This window comes from Tympanuchus pallidicinctus, unplaced genomic scaffold (genome assembly GCF_026119805.1).
Source record: "Tympanuchus pallidicinctus isolate F22 unplaced genomic scaffold, pur_lepc_1.0 scaffold15, whole genome shotgun sequence".
NCBI lineage: Eukaryota > Metazoa > Chordata > Aves > Galliformes > Phasianidae > Tympanuchus > Tympanuchus pallidicinctus.
The window spans coordinates 17,529,623-17,548,715 of NW_026294669.1; the positions used below are offsets into that span (position 1 = coordinate 17,529,623).

At 32.9% G+C, this 19,093-nt stretch overlaps 1 protein-coding gene across 6 annotated transcripts in view; it reads right to left on the reverse strand.

Annotated features, from left to right (window-relative positions):
- Positions 1-19,093, reverse strand: part of LOC128076841 (sodium channel protein type 1 subunit alpha-like) — a 247,524-nt gene that overhangs the window by 14,820 nt on the left and 213,611 nt on the right. For all 6 annotated transcript variants that reach the window (XM_052675068.1, XM_052675066.1, XM_052675064.1 and 3 more), the window contains 8 exons: positions 18,687-18,925; positions 16,465-16,638; positions 15,487-15,843; positions 14,323-14,802; positions 13,132-13,249; positions 12,406-12,560; positions 11,002-11,175; positions 8,967-9,089 (listed from right to left, as the gene is read on the reverse strand). In XM_052675068.1, the coding sequence (XP_052531028.1) occupies positions 8,967-9,089; positions 11,002-11,175; positions 12,406-12,560; positions 13,132-13,249; positions 14,323-14,802; positions 15,487-15,843; positions 16,465-16,638; positions 18,687-18,925 (1,820 nt within the window). The remainder of the gene's footprint in view (positions 1-8,966; positions 9,090-11,001; positions 11,176-12,405; positions 12,561-13,131; positions 13,250-14,322; positions 14,803-15,486; positions 15,844-16,464; positions 16,639-18,686; positions 18,926-19,093) is intronic.

Consider the following 19,093-nt stretch of genomic DNA (forward strand, 5'->3'; position numbering starts at 1 on the left):
GTTGGAAACAGTCCTTAGTAGGTTACCAGAATGTTGGTTACCAAAGCTCTTATTTTTACTCTTCAAATCTGGAACAGATCAATGTGATTCTAAATGTCATTTTTTTTAATCTTGAAAAATGCTTTTCTTTTGAGTCTCTTTTCTATTAGTCTTTTACGTTATATATATATATACACTATATATATATATTTATATAATGAGAACAATGAGTAACAGCTTATCCCTGCTCTGGGAGTAAACTATAAGAGTATCTTTATATAAGTATTATTATATTTATAGTATTATTATATTATACTTATTATAAGTATTTTTATTAGATACAGCCTTGCTGTGGCACAATATCTCAAACACATGAGTCTCATAGACATAAATATTCTCACAGCAAAATGGCTTCAACAGATCCAGGCATGAGCAATCACAGGATTTCTAGGAACTTCTACATTCAACCTGGGTTTCCTGCAATCTGTAAACAAACCAGGAAAAGTTTTCAGTAGTACTTAACAATTTTATGCATAAAAATTGTAGCTTTTGTGAAGAAGTTCTAAACTCTTTGACCATGGTGCAAAGGAGGAGGAAGTTACACTCTTTAGGATGAAGAAGAAAATTATAAGATTACGTCTGGAAAATTCTTCCTACTAAAAATGATGAAGTACTTTATTTACCTCCATTTTGGGAGCTACCAACATGTATTTTTAGATGTAGTTCCTCAAAGATTTGATGTGCTTGATCTCCTCTGAAGAAGCCCATCAAAGGCTACAGTGATTATTTAATTGTTATGTGTATACAGTCCTACATAAGATTTACATAAACAAGCACAGAAAGTTAAATAGATTTTACTTCACCTTCATGGATAAAATCAAATCTTTTGTGCATGCTTGACATATGGTCATAAGAAGTGTCAGACATATTCCATCCATACTCAGTCCCTTGATAGCTGGGAAAGCCTGAGGAAACTTCCAGGAACTCCAAGGAAGAAGAACAAGGAATAGGCTTACATGCACGTGTCTAAAGGTTAAATAATTTCTTTCTTTTTAAGTGACTGTCTGTATAGTCACACAGCTACAGTCTTGAGGCAGAAAAGCCATTCATCTGTCAGCAGTACAAAGGCTGAAGAGAGGTATTGTCAACAGTGTATGTAGTGTAAGCAACATCCAAGGAACAAAGAGAGATTCATTCCTGACTCAATTAAACACTGAACCAGATTTGAGCAGGATTTCAGAGTAAGATATGAACATTACTTTGTGCCAAACAAGCATGATATAAGGAGAAAATGAATCTCCTCCTCTCCTGGCCAAAGTACAGATGTACACAGATCTGGTGGAGAGAGAACTTGCAATGAAAGATGAAGAAGTGAGCAAGTAGACGTTGGTTTAGATTCTTGGTCCACCACAGAGGTAAGACGACTGGAATGAATGGGCAGATGTGCTGTGGGTAGGCAGGAACGGAAGCTCAGGTGATTTATATGATCTGAGTGTAAAATGTTCTTATAGTAAAGGACTTTCAGAACATCCAACAAGGAAGGTTAGAAGATGCTGAAACCACAGTGACTTGACCAGGAGGAGGCTATCAGTTGCTTTCTCTCTTGAATCATAAGGGAGTTTAAGCAAGGGAGGAAAATACCTAAGGAACACAGTAACTTTCCCAGTCAGGGGATCAAATAGGGATCTGAGAGAGACCATGTAGAAAGTCCATACCTGAATCAAAAAGATTAGCAATTCTTGATAGTCTGATAGTTATTGGAACAAGGCTTTGTCTTATTTATAACTCCTTGCTCCTGGCATTCATGAACCAACAATTTAAAGTCGCCCTGTGCATCAGCTTTTTTATTTGAGTTACGGGAGCATAAGGGTCTGCAATAGACTATCCAGCAGCTTGAAATCAATGCTGACTCTCCTTCATGTACTTCTAACTGATTGCTTTTTCACTGTCTTTGAATCTTCTATCATATGCATGTTCTGCATTTTCTAGTTTACCTATCACAGAACATATGCAGATGTTCCTATCAGACAAGTCAGAAATATGAAACAGAAACTTTTCCATATGTAAATAATGGTGTTTTCCATAGGCTAGTGCTTACAAAAATAGATTGGTGCTCCAAATATGGCATCTGATCAGAAAATTCATGATGAGAACCAAACTGAAAAGAGATTTGCATCCATTCTGCTCTTTTATGTCCATGTGATAGGAAGACCTTCAGATCAAAGAGGAAAACATAAATACAAAAGAAACCAAACCCAAACAACCTGAGTTGTTTTTTTTTTTTCCTAAACCACATCAAAAATAAAGGTTGCACTTTTAATCCCTTTTGAAAGGTAATTAGAAATAGAAAGGTAGGTAGCATAGATCAGAAAGTTGCCAGGAATTCTTTAAAGTACCTACAACAATATATACTTGAATGGCTCCTTAGTTTCCAAGCATGACATTGATTCTATACTTTTATCTATGAAGAACTAGGAATTTCTTGCAGAGTATTTCTTAGCTATATCTTTACAGTTTGGGGTTCACAGGGTGCTTGAGGTTTATGTGATGGCAGTTACTGATTTTTCACTGCTTAAATTGTATACATAATCTACAACTTTTCAGATATGTAGTGTGATGTACAAAACAGCACTTGATATCTAGATGAGTACCTTCAGATGCTTTAGAGACATGCAATTTCATCAAGTTTCTTTTTTGCTTAATCGAGTAAAAAGAGGAATCACATGAGCCTGCAGGGTAATCAGTGATGATAAAATCTTAATCAACAAACAAAAAATCCACAGAAACAAAACAAAAACCCTCAGCAAATACAATTTTAATAAATCATCAGATCATCCAGCAGTGCAGTGATGAAATTTGGTAAAATCCAAATTAGTTGAAATGTTAACAAAGGTGAAGGAGAGCTTAAACATTTAAATAATTCAGATAAGAATTGTGAACTACTTAAGTAATTCTGCTGAGAAAGGTTCTATTTGGTACTAGATCTTTGACTTCATTTTTTATCACAATAGCATCTTCTATTATCTCTCATTAAAGCACACAAAATCTCTAACAAAATAGGCCTAATTCCTTCTTGCAGGCAGAGATTTTTAACTGACAAGGAGGTGGGTCTGAACTTAAAAAACAGTGAATGGTAAGTGTCCAAATCAATATTTCTGCTGATGCTTTACTCCAAGTAAATAGATTTATACATAGGTATACACATGCAGACACAAGAAAACATTTTTTTCCCTCTTGAATCTACCACCTAAACATTAAACCTTCTATCAATTTTTTTTTAATCCTAAACAGCAAAGAATAAGATACAAAGCTGAAAGGACTGGCACTCGATTTGTAAAATCGAGCCAGGGATTTCAACTGAGTTTCTACTGAATCAAAATTCCCTACAGCTTGAAAATTCAAAGGACTATTTTCTTCGTTATAAAACAGGACACCTGGCAACCTGTTTTCATAAAATATAAAAATAATAAAGCACTGAGTATTATTTTATCAATAGCCACTGTTTTCTTTTCAAGATACGGTATACATGTAAGGTAAACATCTTGTACAAGTAGTGTAGTATACACTCCCTTATAGTATTTACAGTCCCTGTTTGAAGGAAGGGACTGCTTAGTATCTGCAATGTCATGATCAATACCTGCACTTCTGCTCTCCTTTCCCACACGCACTCTGCAAAGTTTGTAGGCAAAAGCTTAGTTCCTCCTCAGAAGCACAGTAAACATTTTGGACAAGCTGCAGAATACAAAACTAAATAAAAAAATTATTGGGAATGCAAAGGTGAGCAGCTTAGAACGGATACACTGTGTAAGTAAACAACAAATACATAGTGTAAGTAAACAATAAAAAATTGGGAAGATGCTGCATATGCATGATGAACACTATGAACTGGTTTTGGAGACAGTAAAGGATGAAAATTAAATATTTCTGTGGGAAAAACTGTAATCTGCTTGACATGCTCCAAATAATGATTGAAGAGAGGATCTATGCTGAATGTGAAAATGCAGATTCACCCAAATTATTCAAGCCAGCATAGAATGAAGACTGTGTTAAGGATACAGGATGAAGATTGTTAGAAGATTGTAAGAAATCTGCCATTTAGAGCATCAACTGTAAGGAAAACTTTAGATTTAAATGAGAGTAAAAGTGAAGACACGCAAATGGAAGGGATCAGAGAGAGACAAGGAAAGACAATTCTTAGTCTTATTGAGAAAAGATAGCAAGATAAAAAAGATCTAAGGTGAGAATAAACTCACTCCCTTATCAAGCTAATACAACAGTTACTTCTTGTCCTTCATTAATGCTATATGCATGTAGTTGACCCCACAGAAAGGCTCTTATATGGATTTTTATCTTCAAAGAAAGGAAAATGCTTCTGCAAATATTTAATGCACAAACTATTTGTGTAACACTTTGTGCTGGAGAAATTTCATGCTTGTGGATGGTGGATTTGTGCCCTGCAGTTTCAAAACCAGTGGCAGAGTGGTTTGAGCACATTATCTCAGGAGGTCTCTCCTAATCTCGTTCCGGACAGCTTTCCTAACAAAATTTAAATTGGTTAAAGTAAGAACAGAAGCATTTTTTATTCACTTAACTGTCTATTAAAGGCAAACTACATTGTTCGATTTAATAAAATACATTTGTTCCCATAGCAGCTTTGCATCTGTTTCTCACAACAGATCAAGTATATAGCAAAATACTTCTGAAGACATAACACAGAAAAAATCATACACTTTAACATAGTGTGTGATGAAACACAGTAGTTATCTGCCAAGCAACAAATCACATGGCTGCATTTCTCTGTCTGAGAAGAGCTGGTAAATACTGTAAATACATACAAACATGAAAACAGGATAATTAGCTGATGTGAGAGCAGTACTGGTGAAGTTCACTAGATCTGGTGAAAATTGTTTTTTGCTTTTGTAATGGCATAAATTTAATACCATTGTCCTTTATATTTCATTAATTGTGATCCTAACAGTAAGGATTTTCTTTGAGATACAATAAACAAACAATAAAAAATCACCTTGGTTTCAATAAGATAAGCAACTCCTTTAAAAATTCTCTTCTAAATGCAGAATTGCAGTCTAAGGAAAATCCCCAGATTCTAGAATATTTCCCATATGAGTATCTACACATAAAGTTTTCTTACATTCAATTATCTACAATTTTCAGCTGTGTTTTGGGAGATGTTGCACTTGTAATCGACTTTCCTTAAAACTCAAAGGTAGTGAATAAGATCACAATCTTCAAAAACAGCAGCACTGAAGAAATCTCTCACACTGCATAATCTTCAGATTAATACCCCTCTATACTCATGGAAAATATGTAGGAGGTAGCCAATAAACTTTCTCAAGATTAAATATATAATAATTATCTGTAAGATAAGATGTTAATTTACAGGAAATGCTGTTTGTGTTGATTTATTCTTTCCACTGAAGCTGTAGAAAACCCTGCAGACATGACAGCTTGCAAGGTGCAAGGCACAGTTGGTGCTTGCAAGGGTTGTAACCAAAGATCAAGGGTTTGCTAAGGATATGACAGTAAATGCAGTAACTTTTTTGTTTTAATGACATGTGTCCTGAAGAATATTTCTAAACTCCGAGGAAGACAGTACAATTATTAACACAATTACTGACATTCTATGAAAATTTTAAAAGTTTCCTCCAGTTTGTCCTGCATTGGAGACTGAATTCAGATTTCAATGATTTTATACAGATTCTATACAAAATAGAAATATATATCTCATTTTTAGTTGTGAATCTATAATGACAGACACTTGATGCTATGTTTTATAACTCAATCGTATAAGAAACTTTCATTCCTACTAATAAAGTTTGGAGAATTCTTGTAAATGCCTCATTATCGCTTTCATGGTAGGGGAGTCTGAAGTATAGCTATTGAATTTTAGAAGATATTTAAGACACCAAATACTCTAATTTAGTTTTACAAGTTATGAAATTGGACTGGAAATTTGAAATACAGTAAATGCTTAAAGCAATCAGCCAGAAATATGCATAAGGCATGCAAAACTGAAAGTGCAAGTGGTTTTCAGATTCTTTGCTGCCTTCTACTATTTCTCTAATAAATAAATCAAGCACGACATGACATGCTTTATTTTGTGAAATTGGACACAAATGCATGCTTTATTGTCACTTAATTCTCTAACTCAGCAAAGCAATGTGTACTCAGTATTTTACATTGACAAATAGCATACCAAGTCAGAACTAGCGCAGAAGCATTATATTGCAAATACTAAAAAGCTAAACAAAAAGCAATGGGTATATTCAAATCTCAGGTTGCAGATAATTCTACTTAGTATGTCATTAATTGAGATAAGAATATTAACCCTATGACAAAAATTTAAATTAAATTAAAGCAATTCTTTACTTTGCCTTCCAGCATCTGGGTGGAGTTGGTTTTGAGACTGGCTACAGAAATATTAAAATTTCTTAGACTGCAGATTACTAGTAGATATTTTAAATGCTTTTAATATGGCTAAATTAATTTATGTGCTCAAAGCTAGCACAGGCTATGAACCATTTGTAACTGTCTCATCACCAATGATTCATAGATTTTATTTCCACTTTGTCAATGAAAATTATCTATCTCAAATTTGAAATTATGCTGTTTCATAAGTGAGTTGTAACTGCAAAATAAAACATGACTTAAAGAGTGAAGTATGTTTCGATATTTCTGGATTAAAAAATAGCTATTACTGTTTAGTGTCTCTAAAATGCTGCATTTTTTATATTCACCAGAATGATAATCAGATATCAATTTAAAGTAGCTTAGCTTGTTTAACAATTTGTTTTCCAAAATTATACATAGCAGCCTATGTACAGGGGCTTCCATTGAATACATTTGATCTCTTCTTTTCAAGGCAAATTTTACATCATTTTGAATTTGGGGGAAAATAATAAATACATGCTGAATAAAAAAACTCAGCTTGTTGGTCAGTGTAGGTCTGTGTAATATAAAAAAGCAAGATGGGCTAAATCATTTTTACTTCCTGTTGGCAAATACAAAATCTCTTTTAATGGGTTTTTATGAAATGAACTCAGTTTCTGAGAAGGCTGTAAGTTGATATGGGTATATTCTTATAATGAGCTGGTCAATTATTATTGGAATCTTTTTACTGTTCGTGAGTCATTCATAAAGTAATGCTAATATCTGTCAGTAGACAAGTGCTGTGCACGCATGCCAACCATTTTGAAAAAAACATCTTCAGAAGTGTATATAACTAATAGTGAAGAGAAGACTGCATTTGGCTGGTCATATTTGCTAAGTGACTACTAACAGGTACTTCATTGATTATCATAAATATTGGAAGATGGAGCTGTAACCATTACTGCTTTTTCAGTCTTGTCTGTGATTCCTACACAGTAAAGTTGCTCTTGAATTATTCATCTTGTGTATCTGAAATCCTACCATATGATTGGGTCTCTGGCATAGATTCATAGTTTTACAGTATGAAACAAAGGAATAGATTTCTAATAATAATTTTTCTTTGAGCATGAATATCCTAAATGTTCTAAGTAGGAAATATACTAAGTCATGTAAGGATACAGAAAAAAAATTGAATGAAAGATTTTGCAATAATTTTCAACATTGTATTTCCAATAATGATTGTTTTGTTTCCAATGTCATCTGAAGAGTTGTTTCTTTTTCCTATATAACTTCTGAACTAGTCTCCCAGTCCTCCTGCAGCTGACCAGAATGTTATATAAAAAAAATAAAGCTGAGAGCAATTTCCCAACATTTCTTGTCTGCAAAAAAACATGTCAGAATGTTCATGAACAGTAAGTACAACAAAAGACAGAGAAAATTGCTAAATCAAATAGTCATTTTAAACTTAACTGTCAACTCATACATTCTGTAGAATTTGACCAGCTCTTACTCTGATGAATTACCAATTCACACACTGCTTAAAGCAAAACTGAAAAATGAAATTGAAATTTACTCATCTAGCAGTCAGTGGTTAGCATATTTCTTCTGATGATTACTGAAGTAGAAATATGTAGGCTGATGAATACAGTTTAAGGAAAAGAATTCTGAGATTCTCAGTTTGACTTCATTAATCTTAGGTTTGTATCTAAATACTGTTCAAACAGTGCATTTTAGGCTATTTCACTATTTTGTAGTTGAACTGAAATTCGTTAGCACGCTATTTCCTCCCATGTTTCCATGAAGTAGCAAAACACATTCTCTTAAAATATATTTCAATGACATGCATATAGAGTTAGTTTGTATTCAGTGGCTTTTAGGAACAGAAGGCATAAACAGATGAAAAAAAAAAAGTTTTAATGCTTTCTTGAGTGAGATGTATAGTAAGCAGGGCCTCTAAGTAACTCAGAATAAGTATGACAAAACCTTATACACATTGTATTGAATAGAAATTTGTTGAAGCAAGAAAAACGTTTAATTTACAAAAAGAATAATAATTTCATAGTGAAATAAACTCATTTTAGAAGCTTTTATCTTTAAAGTCAGCCAAACTCAGAAATAAATTTAAACCACTATCTGATATGAATACATCTCTGGTATGATCTAATAAGATCCAGTGTTGGTAGGCCAAAGTTCGTTTATCAAATACGATAAATGAAGAAAAATTAATGATTTCAGCTGGTAACAGAAAATACCTTTACAAACTATTGCTAAATTAAATCCTCATATAAGCAGAGTAACGCTTATTTAATTCATTGTTAAAAGTCTGTTGAGAGAGTTTATAATCGGTAATTTTAAAGCTGTAAATGCAGAACTCCTGAGATTGGCTAGAAAGTAAAGTAATCTTAATGAATGTAACTGCTATGTGATACTGCATATGGATTTAGGTGAATTGATGAAGCTTTTTGCTTATCTGTTAGTAAAAGATATGCAATAGATAAAAAGATAGTGCAGCTTTTCTGCATGGACTTGTCATTCCTTATTCTGCATGCATGGATTCTTTGTATGCATGCATAGTTTCAGATTCTTTCATTTTTTCTTACCCTCATGCCTTCAAATCGTGACAAGGCTCTTAGAGGTCTCAAAGCTCTTAGTGTCCTAAGGGACTTAATGGCACCAAGTTCAGAGTAACCCAATGCATTTGCTGTTAAGCTAACCAAAGAGACCTATATGAAAACAGGAAAGTAAAAATTATTATATTATACATACTACTTTACATACCATAGATGTGAGACACAAACTTCTTTAGAAGAATTTTAGAAGAATTTGGACCACTTCCTTCAGGAATACGAAGTCTTTTAAATAAAAAAAATGAGAATTAATGAGAAAGAAGAGAAAGATAAGTAAATAGTTAAACAAAAATGCCATAAGGTAACAGTTAGTATCTGAAAAAATTAATAATTAGGAATTTCATATTTTAATAGTGATTTGAGGGCAATTTTTTTTCCCCCTCTGTTATACAATGCTGCTGGAATTAGTAATTATAGTTGATAATACTCCTTTGATTGCCCACAGCTAGGAGGTAATAATTGAAGCCTGTTTTGAGTTAACAGATGGGTCACAGAGTAACTTTCTCTGGAAACTGGTAGATTGATTATTCTATATTCAGTTATACTAACTAATATTTTAGCCTGATGACCAAATTTATGTACTTTACAGGCTGATATTAACCTGGAATATGCTGTTTTTTTAAAGTCATCACAGAAACAGTTCCAATAGGCAGCAGAACTACTAAAGTCACGTTTTCACCTGCCTGTATGTATCCTACATCCCTGCATTTCCTCAATGAGATATAAATATCCTCTACATTCACAATGGTTCTTGACAAAATAATTTCAGTTTTCACTCCATTTCCCCTGAATGGCCTTTCATTATCCTGTTCCAATTCCTAAGCTAGTTATTGAAAAAAATATTTTAATAGGCAAATATACTATTTGCCTATTTGCCTATATATTTTAATAGTCAAATATACTATTTAATTATTAAAAACAAATGAACAAACAAAAAACACCCACCCACAAACCAACATGGAAAGAAATGCCTGCAGCGGAGCTCTTCATTAATCGTGTTTAGAAGCAAGTATTAGATGTGAAATCTTGAACTTTTCCCTTCTTGCTAATCCTCATCTTTACTAACCTGCAAAACTAGGACGTTTTGGAATCTGATTTTTTTTTTTACAGTACCTTCATAATGCTATCAAAAACTTAATTTTTCAAGCTGTAATAATCTAATGCCAAATTAAATAAAATATCTATATCATTCTTAATTCACTGAAAGCAGGACAAAATGCATTTTAATTTTAAATGTCAACTTGCTTAATATTTCTTTTTCCTGTAAGTTTTACCAACCACTGGTACAGTAAGCATTTTTGCGCACTGGAGGTTTTCTTAAGGAGGCAAACTGAGGACATTTGTTTTAAACTGTCATCCTAATTTTAAATTGCATCAATTCATAGAGAAATTGTCTCCCATGATTCATGCTACAGCACAGTAGATTTAAAACTATTAGATAACTCCATAAGGAAAGATAATTGAGTTTGATTTCAAACACAGCCGTGAAGATTATAAGTTCAATAATATTTTGTGGACTTCTATACTAAGTAAGTCACACAACCAATGCTACACATGCATTTTGCATTCTTTGTAAAAACTTTATTCAGACATATGCACTACAGAGTTTGTAGTTGGATATTTTGGACAATTGTTTTTCAGTAAGAAGGGTCTAGTAGAAGAGACATTAATCTGAATGCTGGATGTGATTTAGACCACAGGAAGGAAAGAGGGGCCATGGGGCCTTAAGGTGGGTGTGAGCAGTGCTGAGAATAACTGCAAATACCTGGAGAGTTAGTATGTTATATTCCTTTGTTAGCTGGACTATATTATTATTAATTCTGTGGTATAGAAAAGTAGTAATGTAAGGATAAAATGAAAGACAAAGAACTATGGATTTTTTTTTCCACCTACCTTACTTTTTAAACTGGAAAGTAATTTAGGTGGTATACACTTAAATATTATGATTGTAGAGAAAGTAATGAAAAAAAAAAGAGTAAAAATACCACCTAGGAAATACAGTACATACATCAACAATCAGAAAGTCCAGCCAGCACCAGGCATTAGTAAAGTATGTTTGATAGCCATAGGCCACCCACTTCAGCAGCATTTCCAGAATGAAGATGTAAGTGAAGACTTTGTCAGCATATTCCAGCATGGTCTTGATAGTTTTGCGCTGTTCAATATATATATCTTCAAAAGCCTGTAAGAAAAATATTCAAACATATTTGTTTTATGTTTAACAACAGCATATAGTTTACGTTTTAACAACAAGGAATAAAAAGAAAGGGAGTAAATTTTCTTCAAGAACAGAGGTGGGACTATCACTTTTATTTCAAGGTTTCTTTTCTAGTAACTCAGTATATTTTTCCTCTACAGAAAAATATTTTACAACTTACAGGAAGGAAAAGCAACAACTACTCTGGTCAGAGATTTTTATTTATTTATTGCTGCTGTTCAGTTATTCTACTCAGATTGTTTTCAATTCTCAGAAACAGCTTTGATTCTACAAAGAGATGGGAGTGAATTCTACTGAGAGAATCTGGTTTATATATAGGGAGATCCATTTTCAAAATCCAGGGCCATAGCTGTAAAATTTTCAGGACAATGGCAAAGCAGTTGATCTTATGCTGCTAAGTCCTTCTAGTTTTTGAAAATTTTAAGTGATAAATCATAAAACAAGTTATTCTTTTTTAAAACAAACAAACAACAGCAACAAAAAGCTCAAATACCTGCTTTATAGTATTTTTCTATAAAGGAGCTTCTAATATACTACTGCAAAGTAATTTTGTTTAACAATTCAGGAACTTAAGTAATTTACTGAATGGTAATTGTATCTCCCTGAGTGGATACTAGACATACTTACAGGTTATTTCAGGGTTTAATTTGTCAGTTAATCTCAAATTTCTGTATTTATTGTCATCGTTTTTATTTGTAAAACAATATAATAAGTGTTGTTTCTTTTATTATTATAGATTTATATTATGATCATAATCTCATTATTCTGTTCTCACAGGCTTTTTATACTTACCGCACAATGATCAACATTTTTTACATGTATCCTTTCAGTCTACACAAGTCTGAGCTAGAAGCATGAATGATAAATTTTTATTCTTAGAGGAGACAGTTATTTTCCTTGAGACACATCAATAAACACCAGCAAAACTAGAGACCAAACCCAAATAATAAAGCTAAATGTGTTTTCTTCTCATGTTGTCCCTCTCCCAGATTCAGGCATATTAGTTTCAGTTGTGGAGTTAAATTCTCTAATCAATTATATCTGTTCTTTTTGGACATATTATTGAGAAGAGACTTTTTCTACCTGTTTTTTAAAGTCCTGATCCTTTGAAAACATGAAATTACATGCTTTTTAACTAAGTTAAAACAATGTTTTCTGAGAGCAGTTACAATACTCTCTTCATGTTTTACTCACCAGGGCTCCACTGCTGAGGAGAATCATAAAGACAATGAAAGTCTCAAACCAGTTGTGTTCAACAATTCTGAAGCATGTTTTTCTAAGATTCCACCACTGCTTTCCTCTCCCTTCTTCTACACTTACTTGACAGCACTTGAACCTCCGTACACAGCCTTACAACAGCATATGTATTGAGAAAAAGAAAGATTTTGTTGAATTACGTAACTGTTGGCTGTGTGTACTTAGTAACACAACACAGCATTTCCAGAAGCTATGCTACTTAGTAAAAGGTCAGAGGATTTTCATCTAGATGGTCTTTTTCTCCTTCAAAGCAATAAAACATAACAATGAGACAATTGAAATTTACAATTCAACTAATGGATGAGAAAAAGTATTTCTTATTTATCGAGAATTAACTGCTCAATACAGTATATGCAAAAAGATAAAAATTCATGCAACATAAAGCTAAATTATAAAGTAAGAAATAAAAAATATATTAATTCATTCAAAATTAAAGTCTATATGGTAATTCTTGGGCAAATGTTTTATTGTACTTTCTTTTGTGTGAGATACTAAATTCAATATCCATATGGTGAATTATGGTCTAAAATCATTACTGCTTCCAATCATAGTTTAAAAACTGACAAAAAAGTAAATAATTAAACACAAATATTAAGAACTAGTTTTGACAATTAATTGTTCCATATTTCATAAATAAGTTTGGATTTTTTTTGTCTCTGACACCTTCAGTGAAGCAGGCCTCCGGCTCCATGGATTCCTCAGGTTCAGCTTCTGGTTGCTCTTCTGCAGGAAGTCCAATGTCAACTGTGCTGCCTTCAGATGAGCTGGACATATTTAGCTTCTGTAAAAAAAAGAAGAATCACAAATTTCCATTAAATACTTTTAGGAAAATATTAGTATTTTCCAGAATAATTTAATAGTTCTTTTGTTCTGGTATTCAGTGCAAGTTAATTGCTGACAAACTGAAGGGAAATTTGTACAGTTTTTAAATTTTCCTTTGTACAGTATCGATCTTAATAAGGATTAAAGAAAAATAGATTTTAAATTACAAAATATAAATAATGGTTCTAAGCCTGCAAAGATTTACGACCACAACTAACTAGTAGTGGTAAAGATCTCTTGTCCTGGACAGAGTGCAACTTAAATATATATCCAGCAACCTGTTAAGTCTACTGAAAAGCGGGTAACAGCTCAAATATAACTATAGAAATGAGGTGGCAGCTGAAAGAAAAGAGGAGAAAAAAAACCACTGATAAGCATAGAAGGCTGTATTCTACAGGTGGAGGACAATATCTTTAGCAAGAAAATGGGTAAAGATATCCAGTTTTAGCTTCAGTCATTAATTTTCACGAGAAACAGTTTATAGAGGTTTTATTTTTAAATTCTGTTTTCACCTAAATATTGCCTTTTTAATATTTTAATAAAAATAGTATTTTCTTCTAGCAATCCAACACTCATAACTCATCCTTTGCAGTATATTTTGCCATTCAAATTCATTTTGAAAACACTTTTCAAAACTTTAAAAACCTTTTCATTTTGGAAAAAATATTTACTTTTCATTTCAATTCACCATTCTCTTTCATGCATTTTGGACACCAAAATTAAATTCTTTAAAATCAGCAGTGCTAATTAACAGTTTTTCTAAAATACAGTTCTCAACAAAACATAGGTCATAAGCAGTTCTTGATTATCTTGGTTCCTCATTCCTTTGCATCCTACCTCCTGTTGGAACTGTAGTAATTTTTAACCCTTTCTCACATTTCTGCTCATCAAGAATTAAACCCTCTTTTATACACTTACTGTATAAAGAAGTGTCAAAATAACAAATGGTGAATTACTGAATACACTGGCTTGGGCTGAGTAAAGAAAAACATGCAGAAGGGATCAAGAGAAATGCACAAAGTATCTAAATACCTCTTTGCTCTCCTCCAGGTCTGATTCACTACTAAACTCCTCTGTATTTAAATTTTCAAAGTCAGATTCACCCACAGCAATGGGCACTGTCACAGTCAGGCTTGGGTTGTTTATGAATGACATATAATCACTTTCATCAATTATATATTTCTCCACACTGCTGCCTGTGCCTATGCCACTAGTTGTTCCATTCACATCTTTAATATAATCATGGTCCTTGCTCAATTCTGCAGTATGGTTGGAAATACAACTGTTTTTGTTGTTCAAATCTTCAAGTGGTTTGATTTCATCTAAGGCTTTTTGTTTTTTAACGAAAGCTTTTTGGATGAATTCGCGCACTTTTCTTTTCACATAGTCTATGCCCTTCTGCATTCTTGCTACTGCTATTTGAAGATTGTTCATTTCATTATCATCATCTGTCACAGCAAGGTTGTCAGCACTAAATGAGCTCAGCAGCAAGGCCAAAAATAGGTTCAGTACCTGCAGAAAGATGAAAAAAGAACATTCTAAAATTCATTTCAACAAAGAACTTGTTCTTTGTTTAAAAAGTCCTATTAGCAGCATTGAAGGCTGAAATCTCAATAGTTCACAAAAACAAAATAAAAGCACCCTCAGAACTCTTACCCCATGAAAAACGGAGGGTATTTGTTTGTTTCAATTGTGTCTTGTTTATTATTAAAAAAATATTTCAACTGATGAATATCTGTAAACACATTCTTAAATCCAGATGGCGTATAAATATTTTGTTAGAAAAATCTTATCACCTGAGATAACAAACTTGCTATTCAGCATCATAAAATTGTTTAATTTATTCCTTCACACAGTAGAAACAAGATTTAGATGACTAATCCTATGTTATAAATAATAATAAAATTACAGCAAATGATTTATTAAGAGCCCATAAACTAAAATTGTTTGGAGAACAAATATTTAGAAACAGCCAAAAGACAAATTAAGAATGTGACTAAGAGCTCACTCTAACATCATCTTAGCTTTTTAATATCACGAGGTACAGAATACTTTGTTCTGTATCCAAAAAATCTCTTACACTTGAAACTACCAGCCTAAGTGCTTTATTGAAGTAGAGCCAGAACACTTAGTTCTCTTCAGAATTGAACCCACTCTGTTATTGAAGAGTATTTCGTAAATGTTTTGATTACATACCACTAAGTTTCCAATCACCATGACCATCATGAAGACAGTAAGGCACATTGCTTGGCCTGCAACCTCCATGCAGTCCCACATTGTTTCTATCCATTCTCCACACAGCACTCGGAATACGATCAAAAAAGAGTGAAAAAAATCTTGCATGTGCCATCGTGGAAGTACACAATCACTTGCTATTTTGCAGACACATTCCTTATAGTTTTTCCCAAACAGCTGCATCCCAACAACAGCAAAAATGAACACAATGATGGCCAGAACGAGAGTCAAATTTCCCAGAGCTCCCACTGAGTTGCCAATAATCTTAATCAGCATATTTAGAGTTGGCCAGGATTTTGCTAATTTGAAGACTCGTAACTGGAAGAAGAGAAAAACAGCGTTAGGACAAGCAGAAACAAAAAATACAAAGATATTTTTATGGAAAGACACTACTGCAAAAAAATGCCTCCTGTTGAAAGTTTATGTTCTTTTCTACATGCATGATGTTCAAAAGGTCAGTCACAAAATTTTGCAAAGTTAGAGCTTGATAACTTCAAAGCATAGTTTTCCCCCAAACCCAAGAAACAATCTGTCAAATAGAGTTTAAAATTTAGGGTCCATCTTTTAAAATAAATGGGGCTACTTTTCTGCAGTTATTTACACAATGGATCTTCTCCTGTGATATTAATCAGAGGATCACTCTTTAGATACATCTATCTAAAGAGTCTGCATAGCAGGATGTTTAAAGTGTGTACATATAATAAATAGATTGGAAATAGGCTAAGACACCCATTGCTATTTATTTTTCTGGATCTCTACTGATTCATGCTGAAGACAGTAAGGTCTGAAGACAGTAATCAAATACGGATTTGTATGGATTTGTACTGCTGAAAGAGACTTCAGGATCAGTATCGTAGCAAATAATGAAAATTTTTAAGGGGAAAAAAAACAAACTAATGAAGTCTCATTGAATAATCAGTGCAATTGATGTATATTTACCAATCTGAATGATCGAAGAACTGAGAGCCCTTCTACATCTGCAAGACCAAGCTCAACCAAGCTAAGGGTTACAATAAATCCATCAAAAATATTCCAGCCTTCTTGAAAATAATAGTAAGGATCCATTGCAATTATCTTGAGAAACATCTCTGCTGTGAAGATTCCAGTGAAGACCTGAATTCAGAGTGCAGATGGTTATTTTTTGCAAATTATAATATTGCAGGTTTAGCTGTTGTCCAGGCTACTTATCGGAAATTGGCCTCATCCAAAACTGAGACTTAAAAACAGTTCACTGTGGTGATATATTATGACCACCTTACCTTAACAGAGGTCATATAAACCAACCAATTTTTTTCAAATAATTAAATTCTAAGCTGAAAAAGACATTATGTAAACTTCTGGTTTATAACATTTGTAATCCAATTTCAATTATATCAGGATACGGACTTCCTCATGTATTGTACAAACAATATCCTTAATTTGATTTTCATGGCATAAACCAGAATGCTTTCCAAGAAATTATATGGCATAACATAATTTTTGGTACACTTATTACATTATACAGCATTATGAATGAGGCCAAGTCTAAGACTCCTGATGAGTAGCTCCTTTGCTTACACACCCTACAATAATTCCATTCAGTTCAACAGAAATAAGATTATTTATAACAGCTGGAGATCAACAGAGATACGACAATTTGCAGAAGCTGAAAAAACTTCCATGTGGATGTTGTCAGTAAGCTCAGTAAAGCCAATTGGCTCAACTGTTTTTAAGTCAGGACTGAAATAACATTTAGAAGTGCATTTTAAACATGATATTTCTGATAATAATTTCCTATCGTGGAGTTCAATATTCTTAATGAAGCAGGAATCATATTTAGGGAGCCACCAAGGTACTGAGCCTGAGTAGGTTTAAGAGAAAGCAGTTGTGATTCTGAGTATTAGAATTTCTTATAGGATAAGAAAGTATGAAAGCCACCATTAAAGGCTAGCTGAGCTCTGCACTGTGCTGGTTATTTGTCTTTCCATGTCTTTCAATATCATGTGAAAATAGGAATAAAGTTCATAACCATTGTGACAGTGAAGTTCTCAAGGGCATTTAAAGATAAACTATGGGAGCAGGAGAACCCTGATAGCTTCTGCTTTGAGAAAGAAACGTAAGATTGAAAGAGGATGGTGCTTACAGCCAACCTCTCTCACACTCTCTTTCCAGTCTAATATTCACCAATATTTATATATTTTCCTGATTGGCAAGTAAGACTGTAATATATATATATATACAAGCTATCATACAAGATAAACTGCTACAATACAACATATTCAGAGTTTCCTTTATTATAAGTGTATGAAATTTGGTTAGGAATTTGTCTATTAATTTTCCTTTCCGAATTCTGTAGTTATTTATTTGATCTGAGATATTTTTTCCTTCATTGCAGAACAAGGATTTTAAAAAATCATGTTATAAGAAATCAATTCTTAAAATAAGAGATGAAGTAGGACTGCAGCCTCAGATACTTCTGTGTGATCAAACCTATCAGTTCAAAAGCATCATAGCTACAGAAAATTAACTACTGAATTCTTTAATAATTTATCTTCTTGAAGTTGAAGGGAGAAAATATGGTTGACAACATGATAAAAAAGTTACCTTACTAATTTTCTGACTCTAAAAAATATAAAAGACTGTAAGAAGAATAATTACTGTGGGACATTTCTCATACTTAGAATAAGCATGCATAGAGAACAATCCACGTATCCACATAAAAGTTCATTTAAAGAAGAAAATTCTAGAAATGCCTTTAAATGGCTCTTCTAGTGACTGTAAACCTATACTCAGGAAACAGAGCAAAGAGACGAAAGCAATTAAAAACACATTCATAATTTACACATTTGTATTGTATTGATTGAAGAAGAAACACATTTATTCCATGGTGTCTTTTTCATGGAAGTAATGCATTTCCTGGTTTAGTAGCCACATAAATCAACTTCTATTTAATATAGACTTAATGTAGCAGTGGTGCCATTTTTTTTAAATATTTAATTTGGTTTTTCAGAACACAGGAAAATATTGATTTTACAGAATTCTAAGTTATGTAATCCAAAAATGTTACGATAGAATCTATTAGGAGGGTAACAAATGGTCAGTAAATCTGCTTTCTAAAGAGGTACAAACAAACAGACATACTTCCTTTAAAAACATAAACACAAAAAAAGCAACAGACTTACCAGATTTCCAACTGAAAGTACGTTATTGAATTCATCAGTCATCGGATAATGCTCCATGGCCATAAAGAGTGTATTTAAAACAATGCAAATTGTAATAGCCAGGTCAACAAATGGATCCATTACAACTAAGTTGACAATATGCTTTACTTTTAACCAATGAGGACTGCAGTCCCAGATCAAGAAAATATTTGCAAATTTATACCAACACGGTGGGCATTTCTGTCTTGATTCTTCGAGTTCTGTGGGAAAGCAAAATTCATAAGCACATGATTGTTCTAGCATTCTCAAGGCTAGATGAGTTATACCAGTCAAGTTATCAGTCTATAGTGGCATATCTTTTATAATTTTTATTCATTCCTAGTACAAAAAAAACCATTTTTATCACATACAGCTGAGCTTTTAAAGAA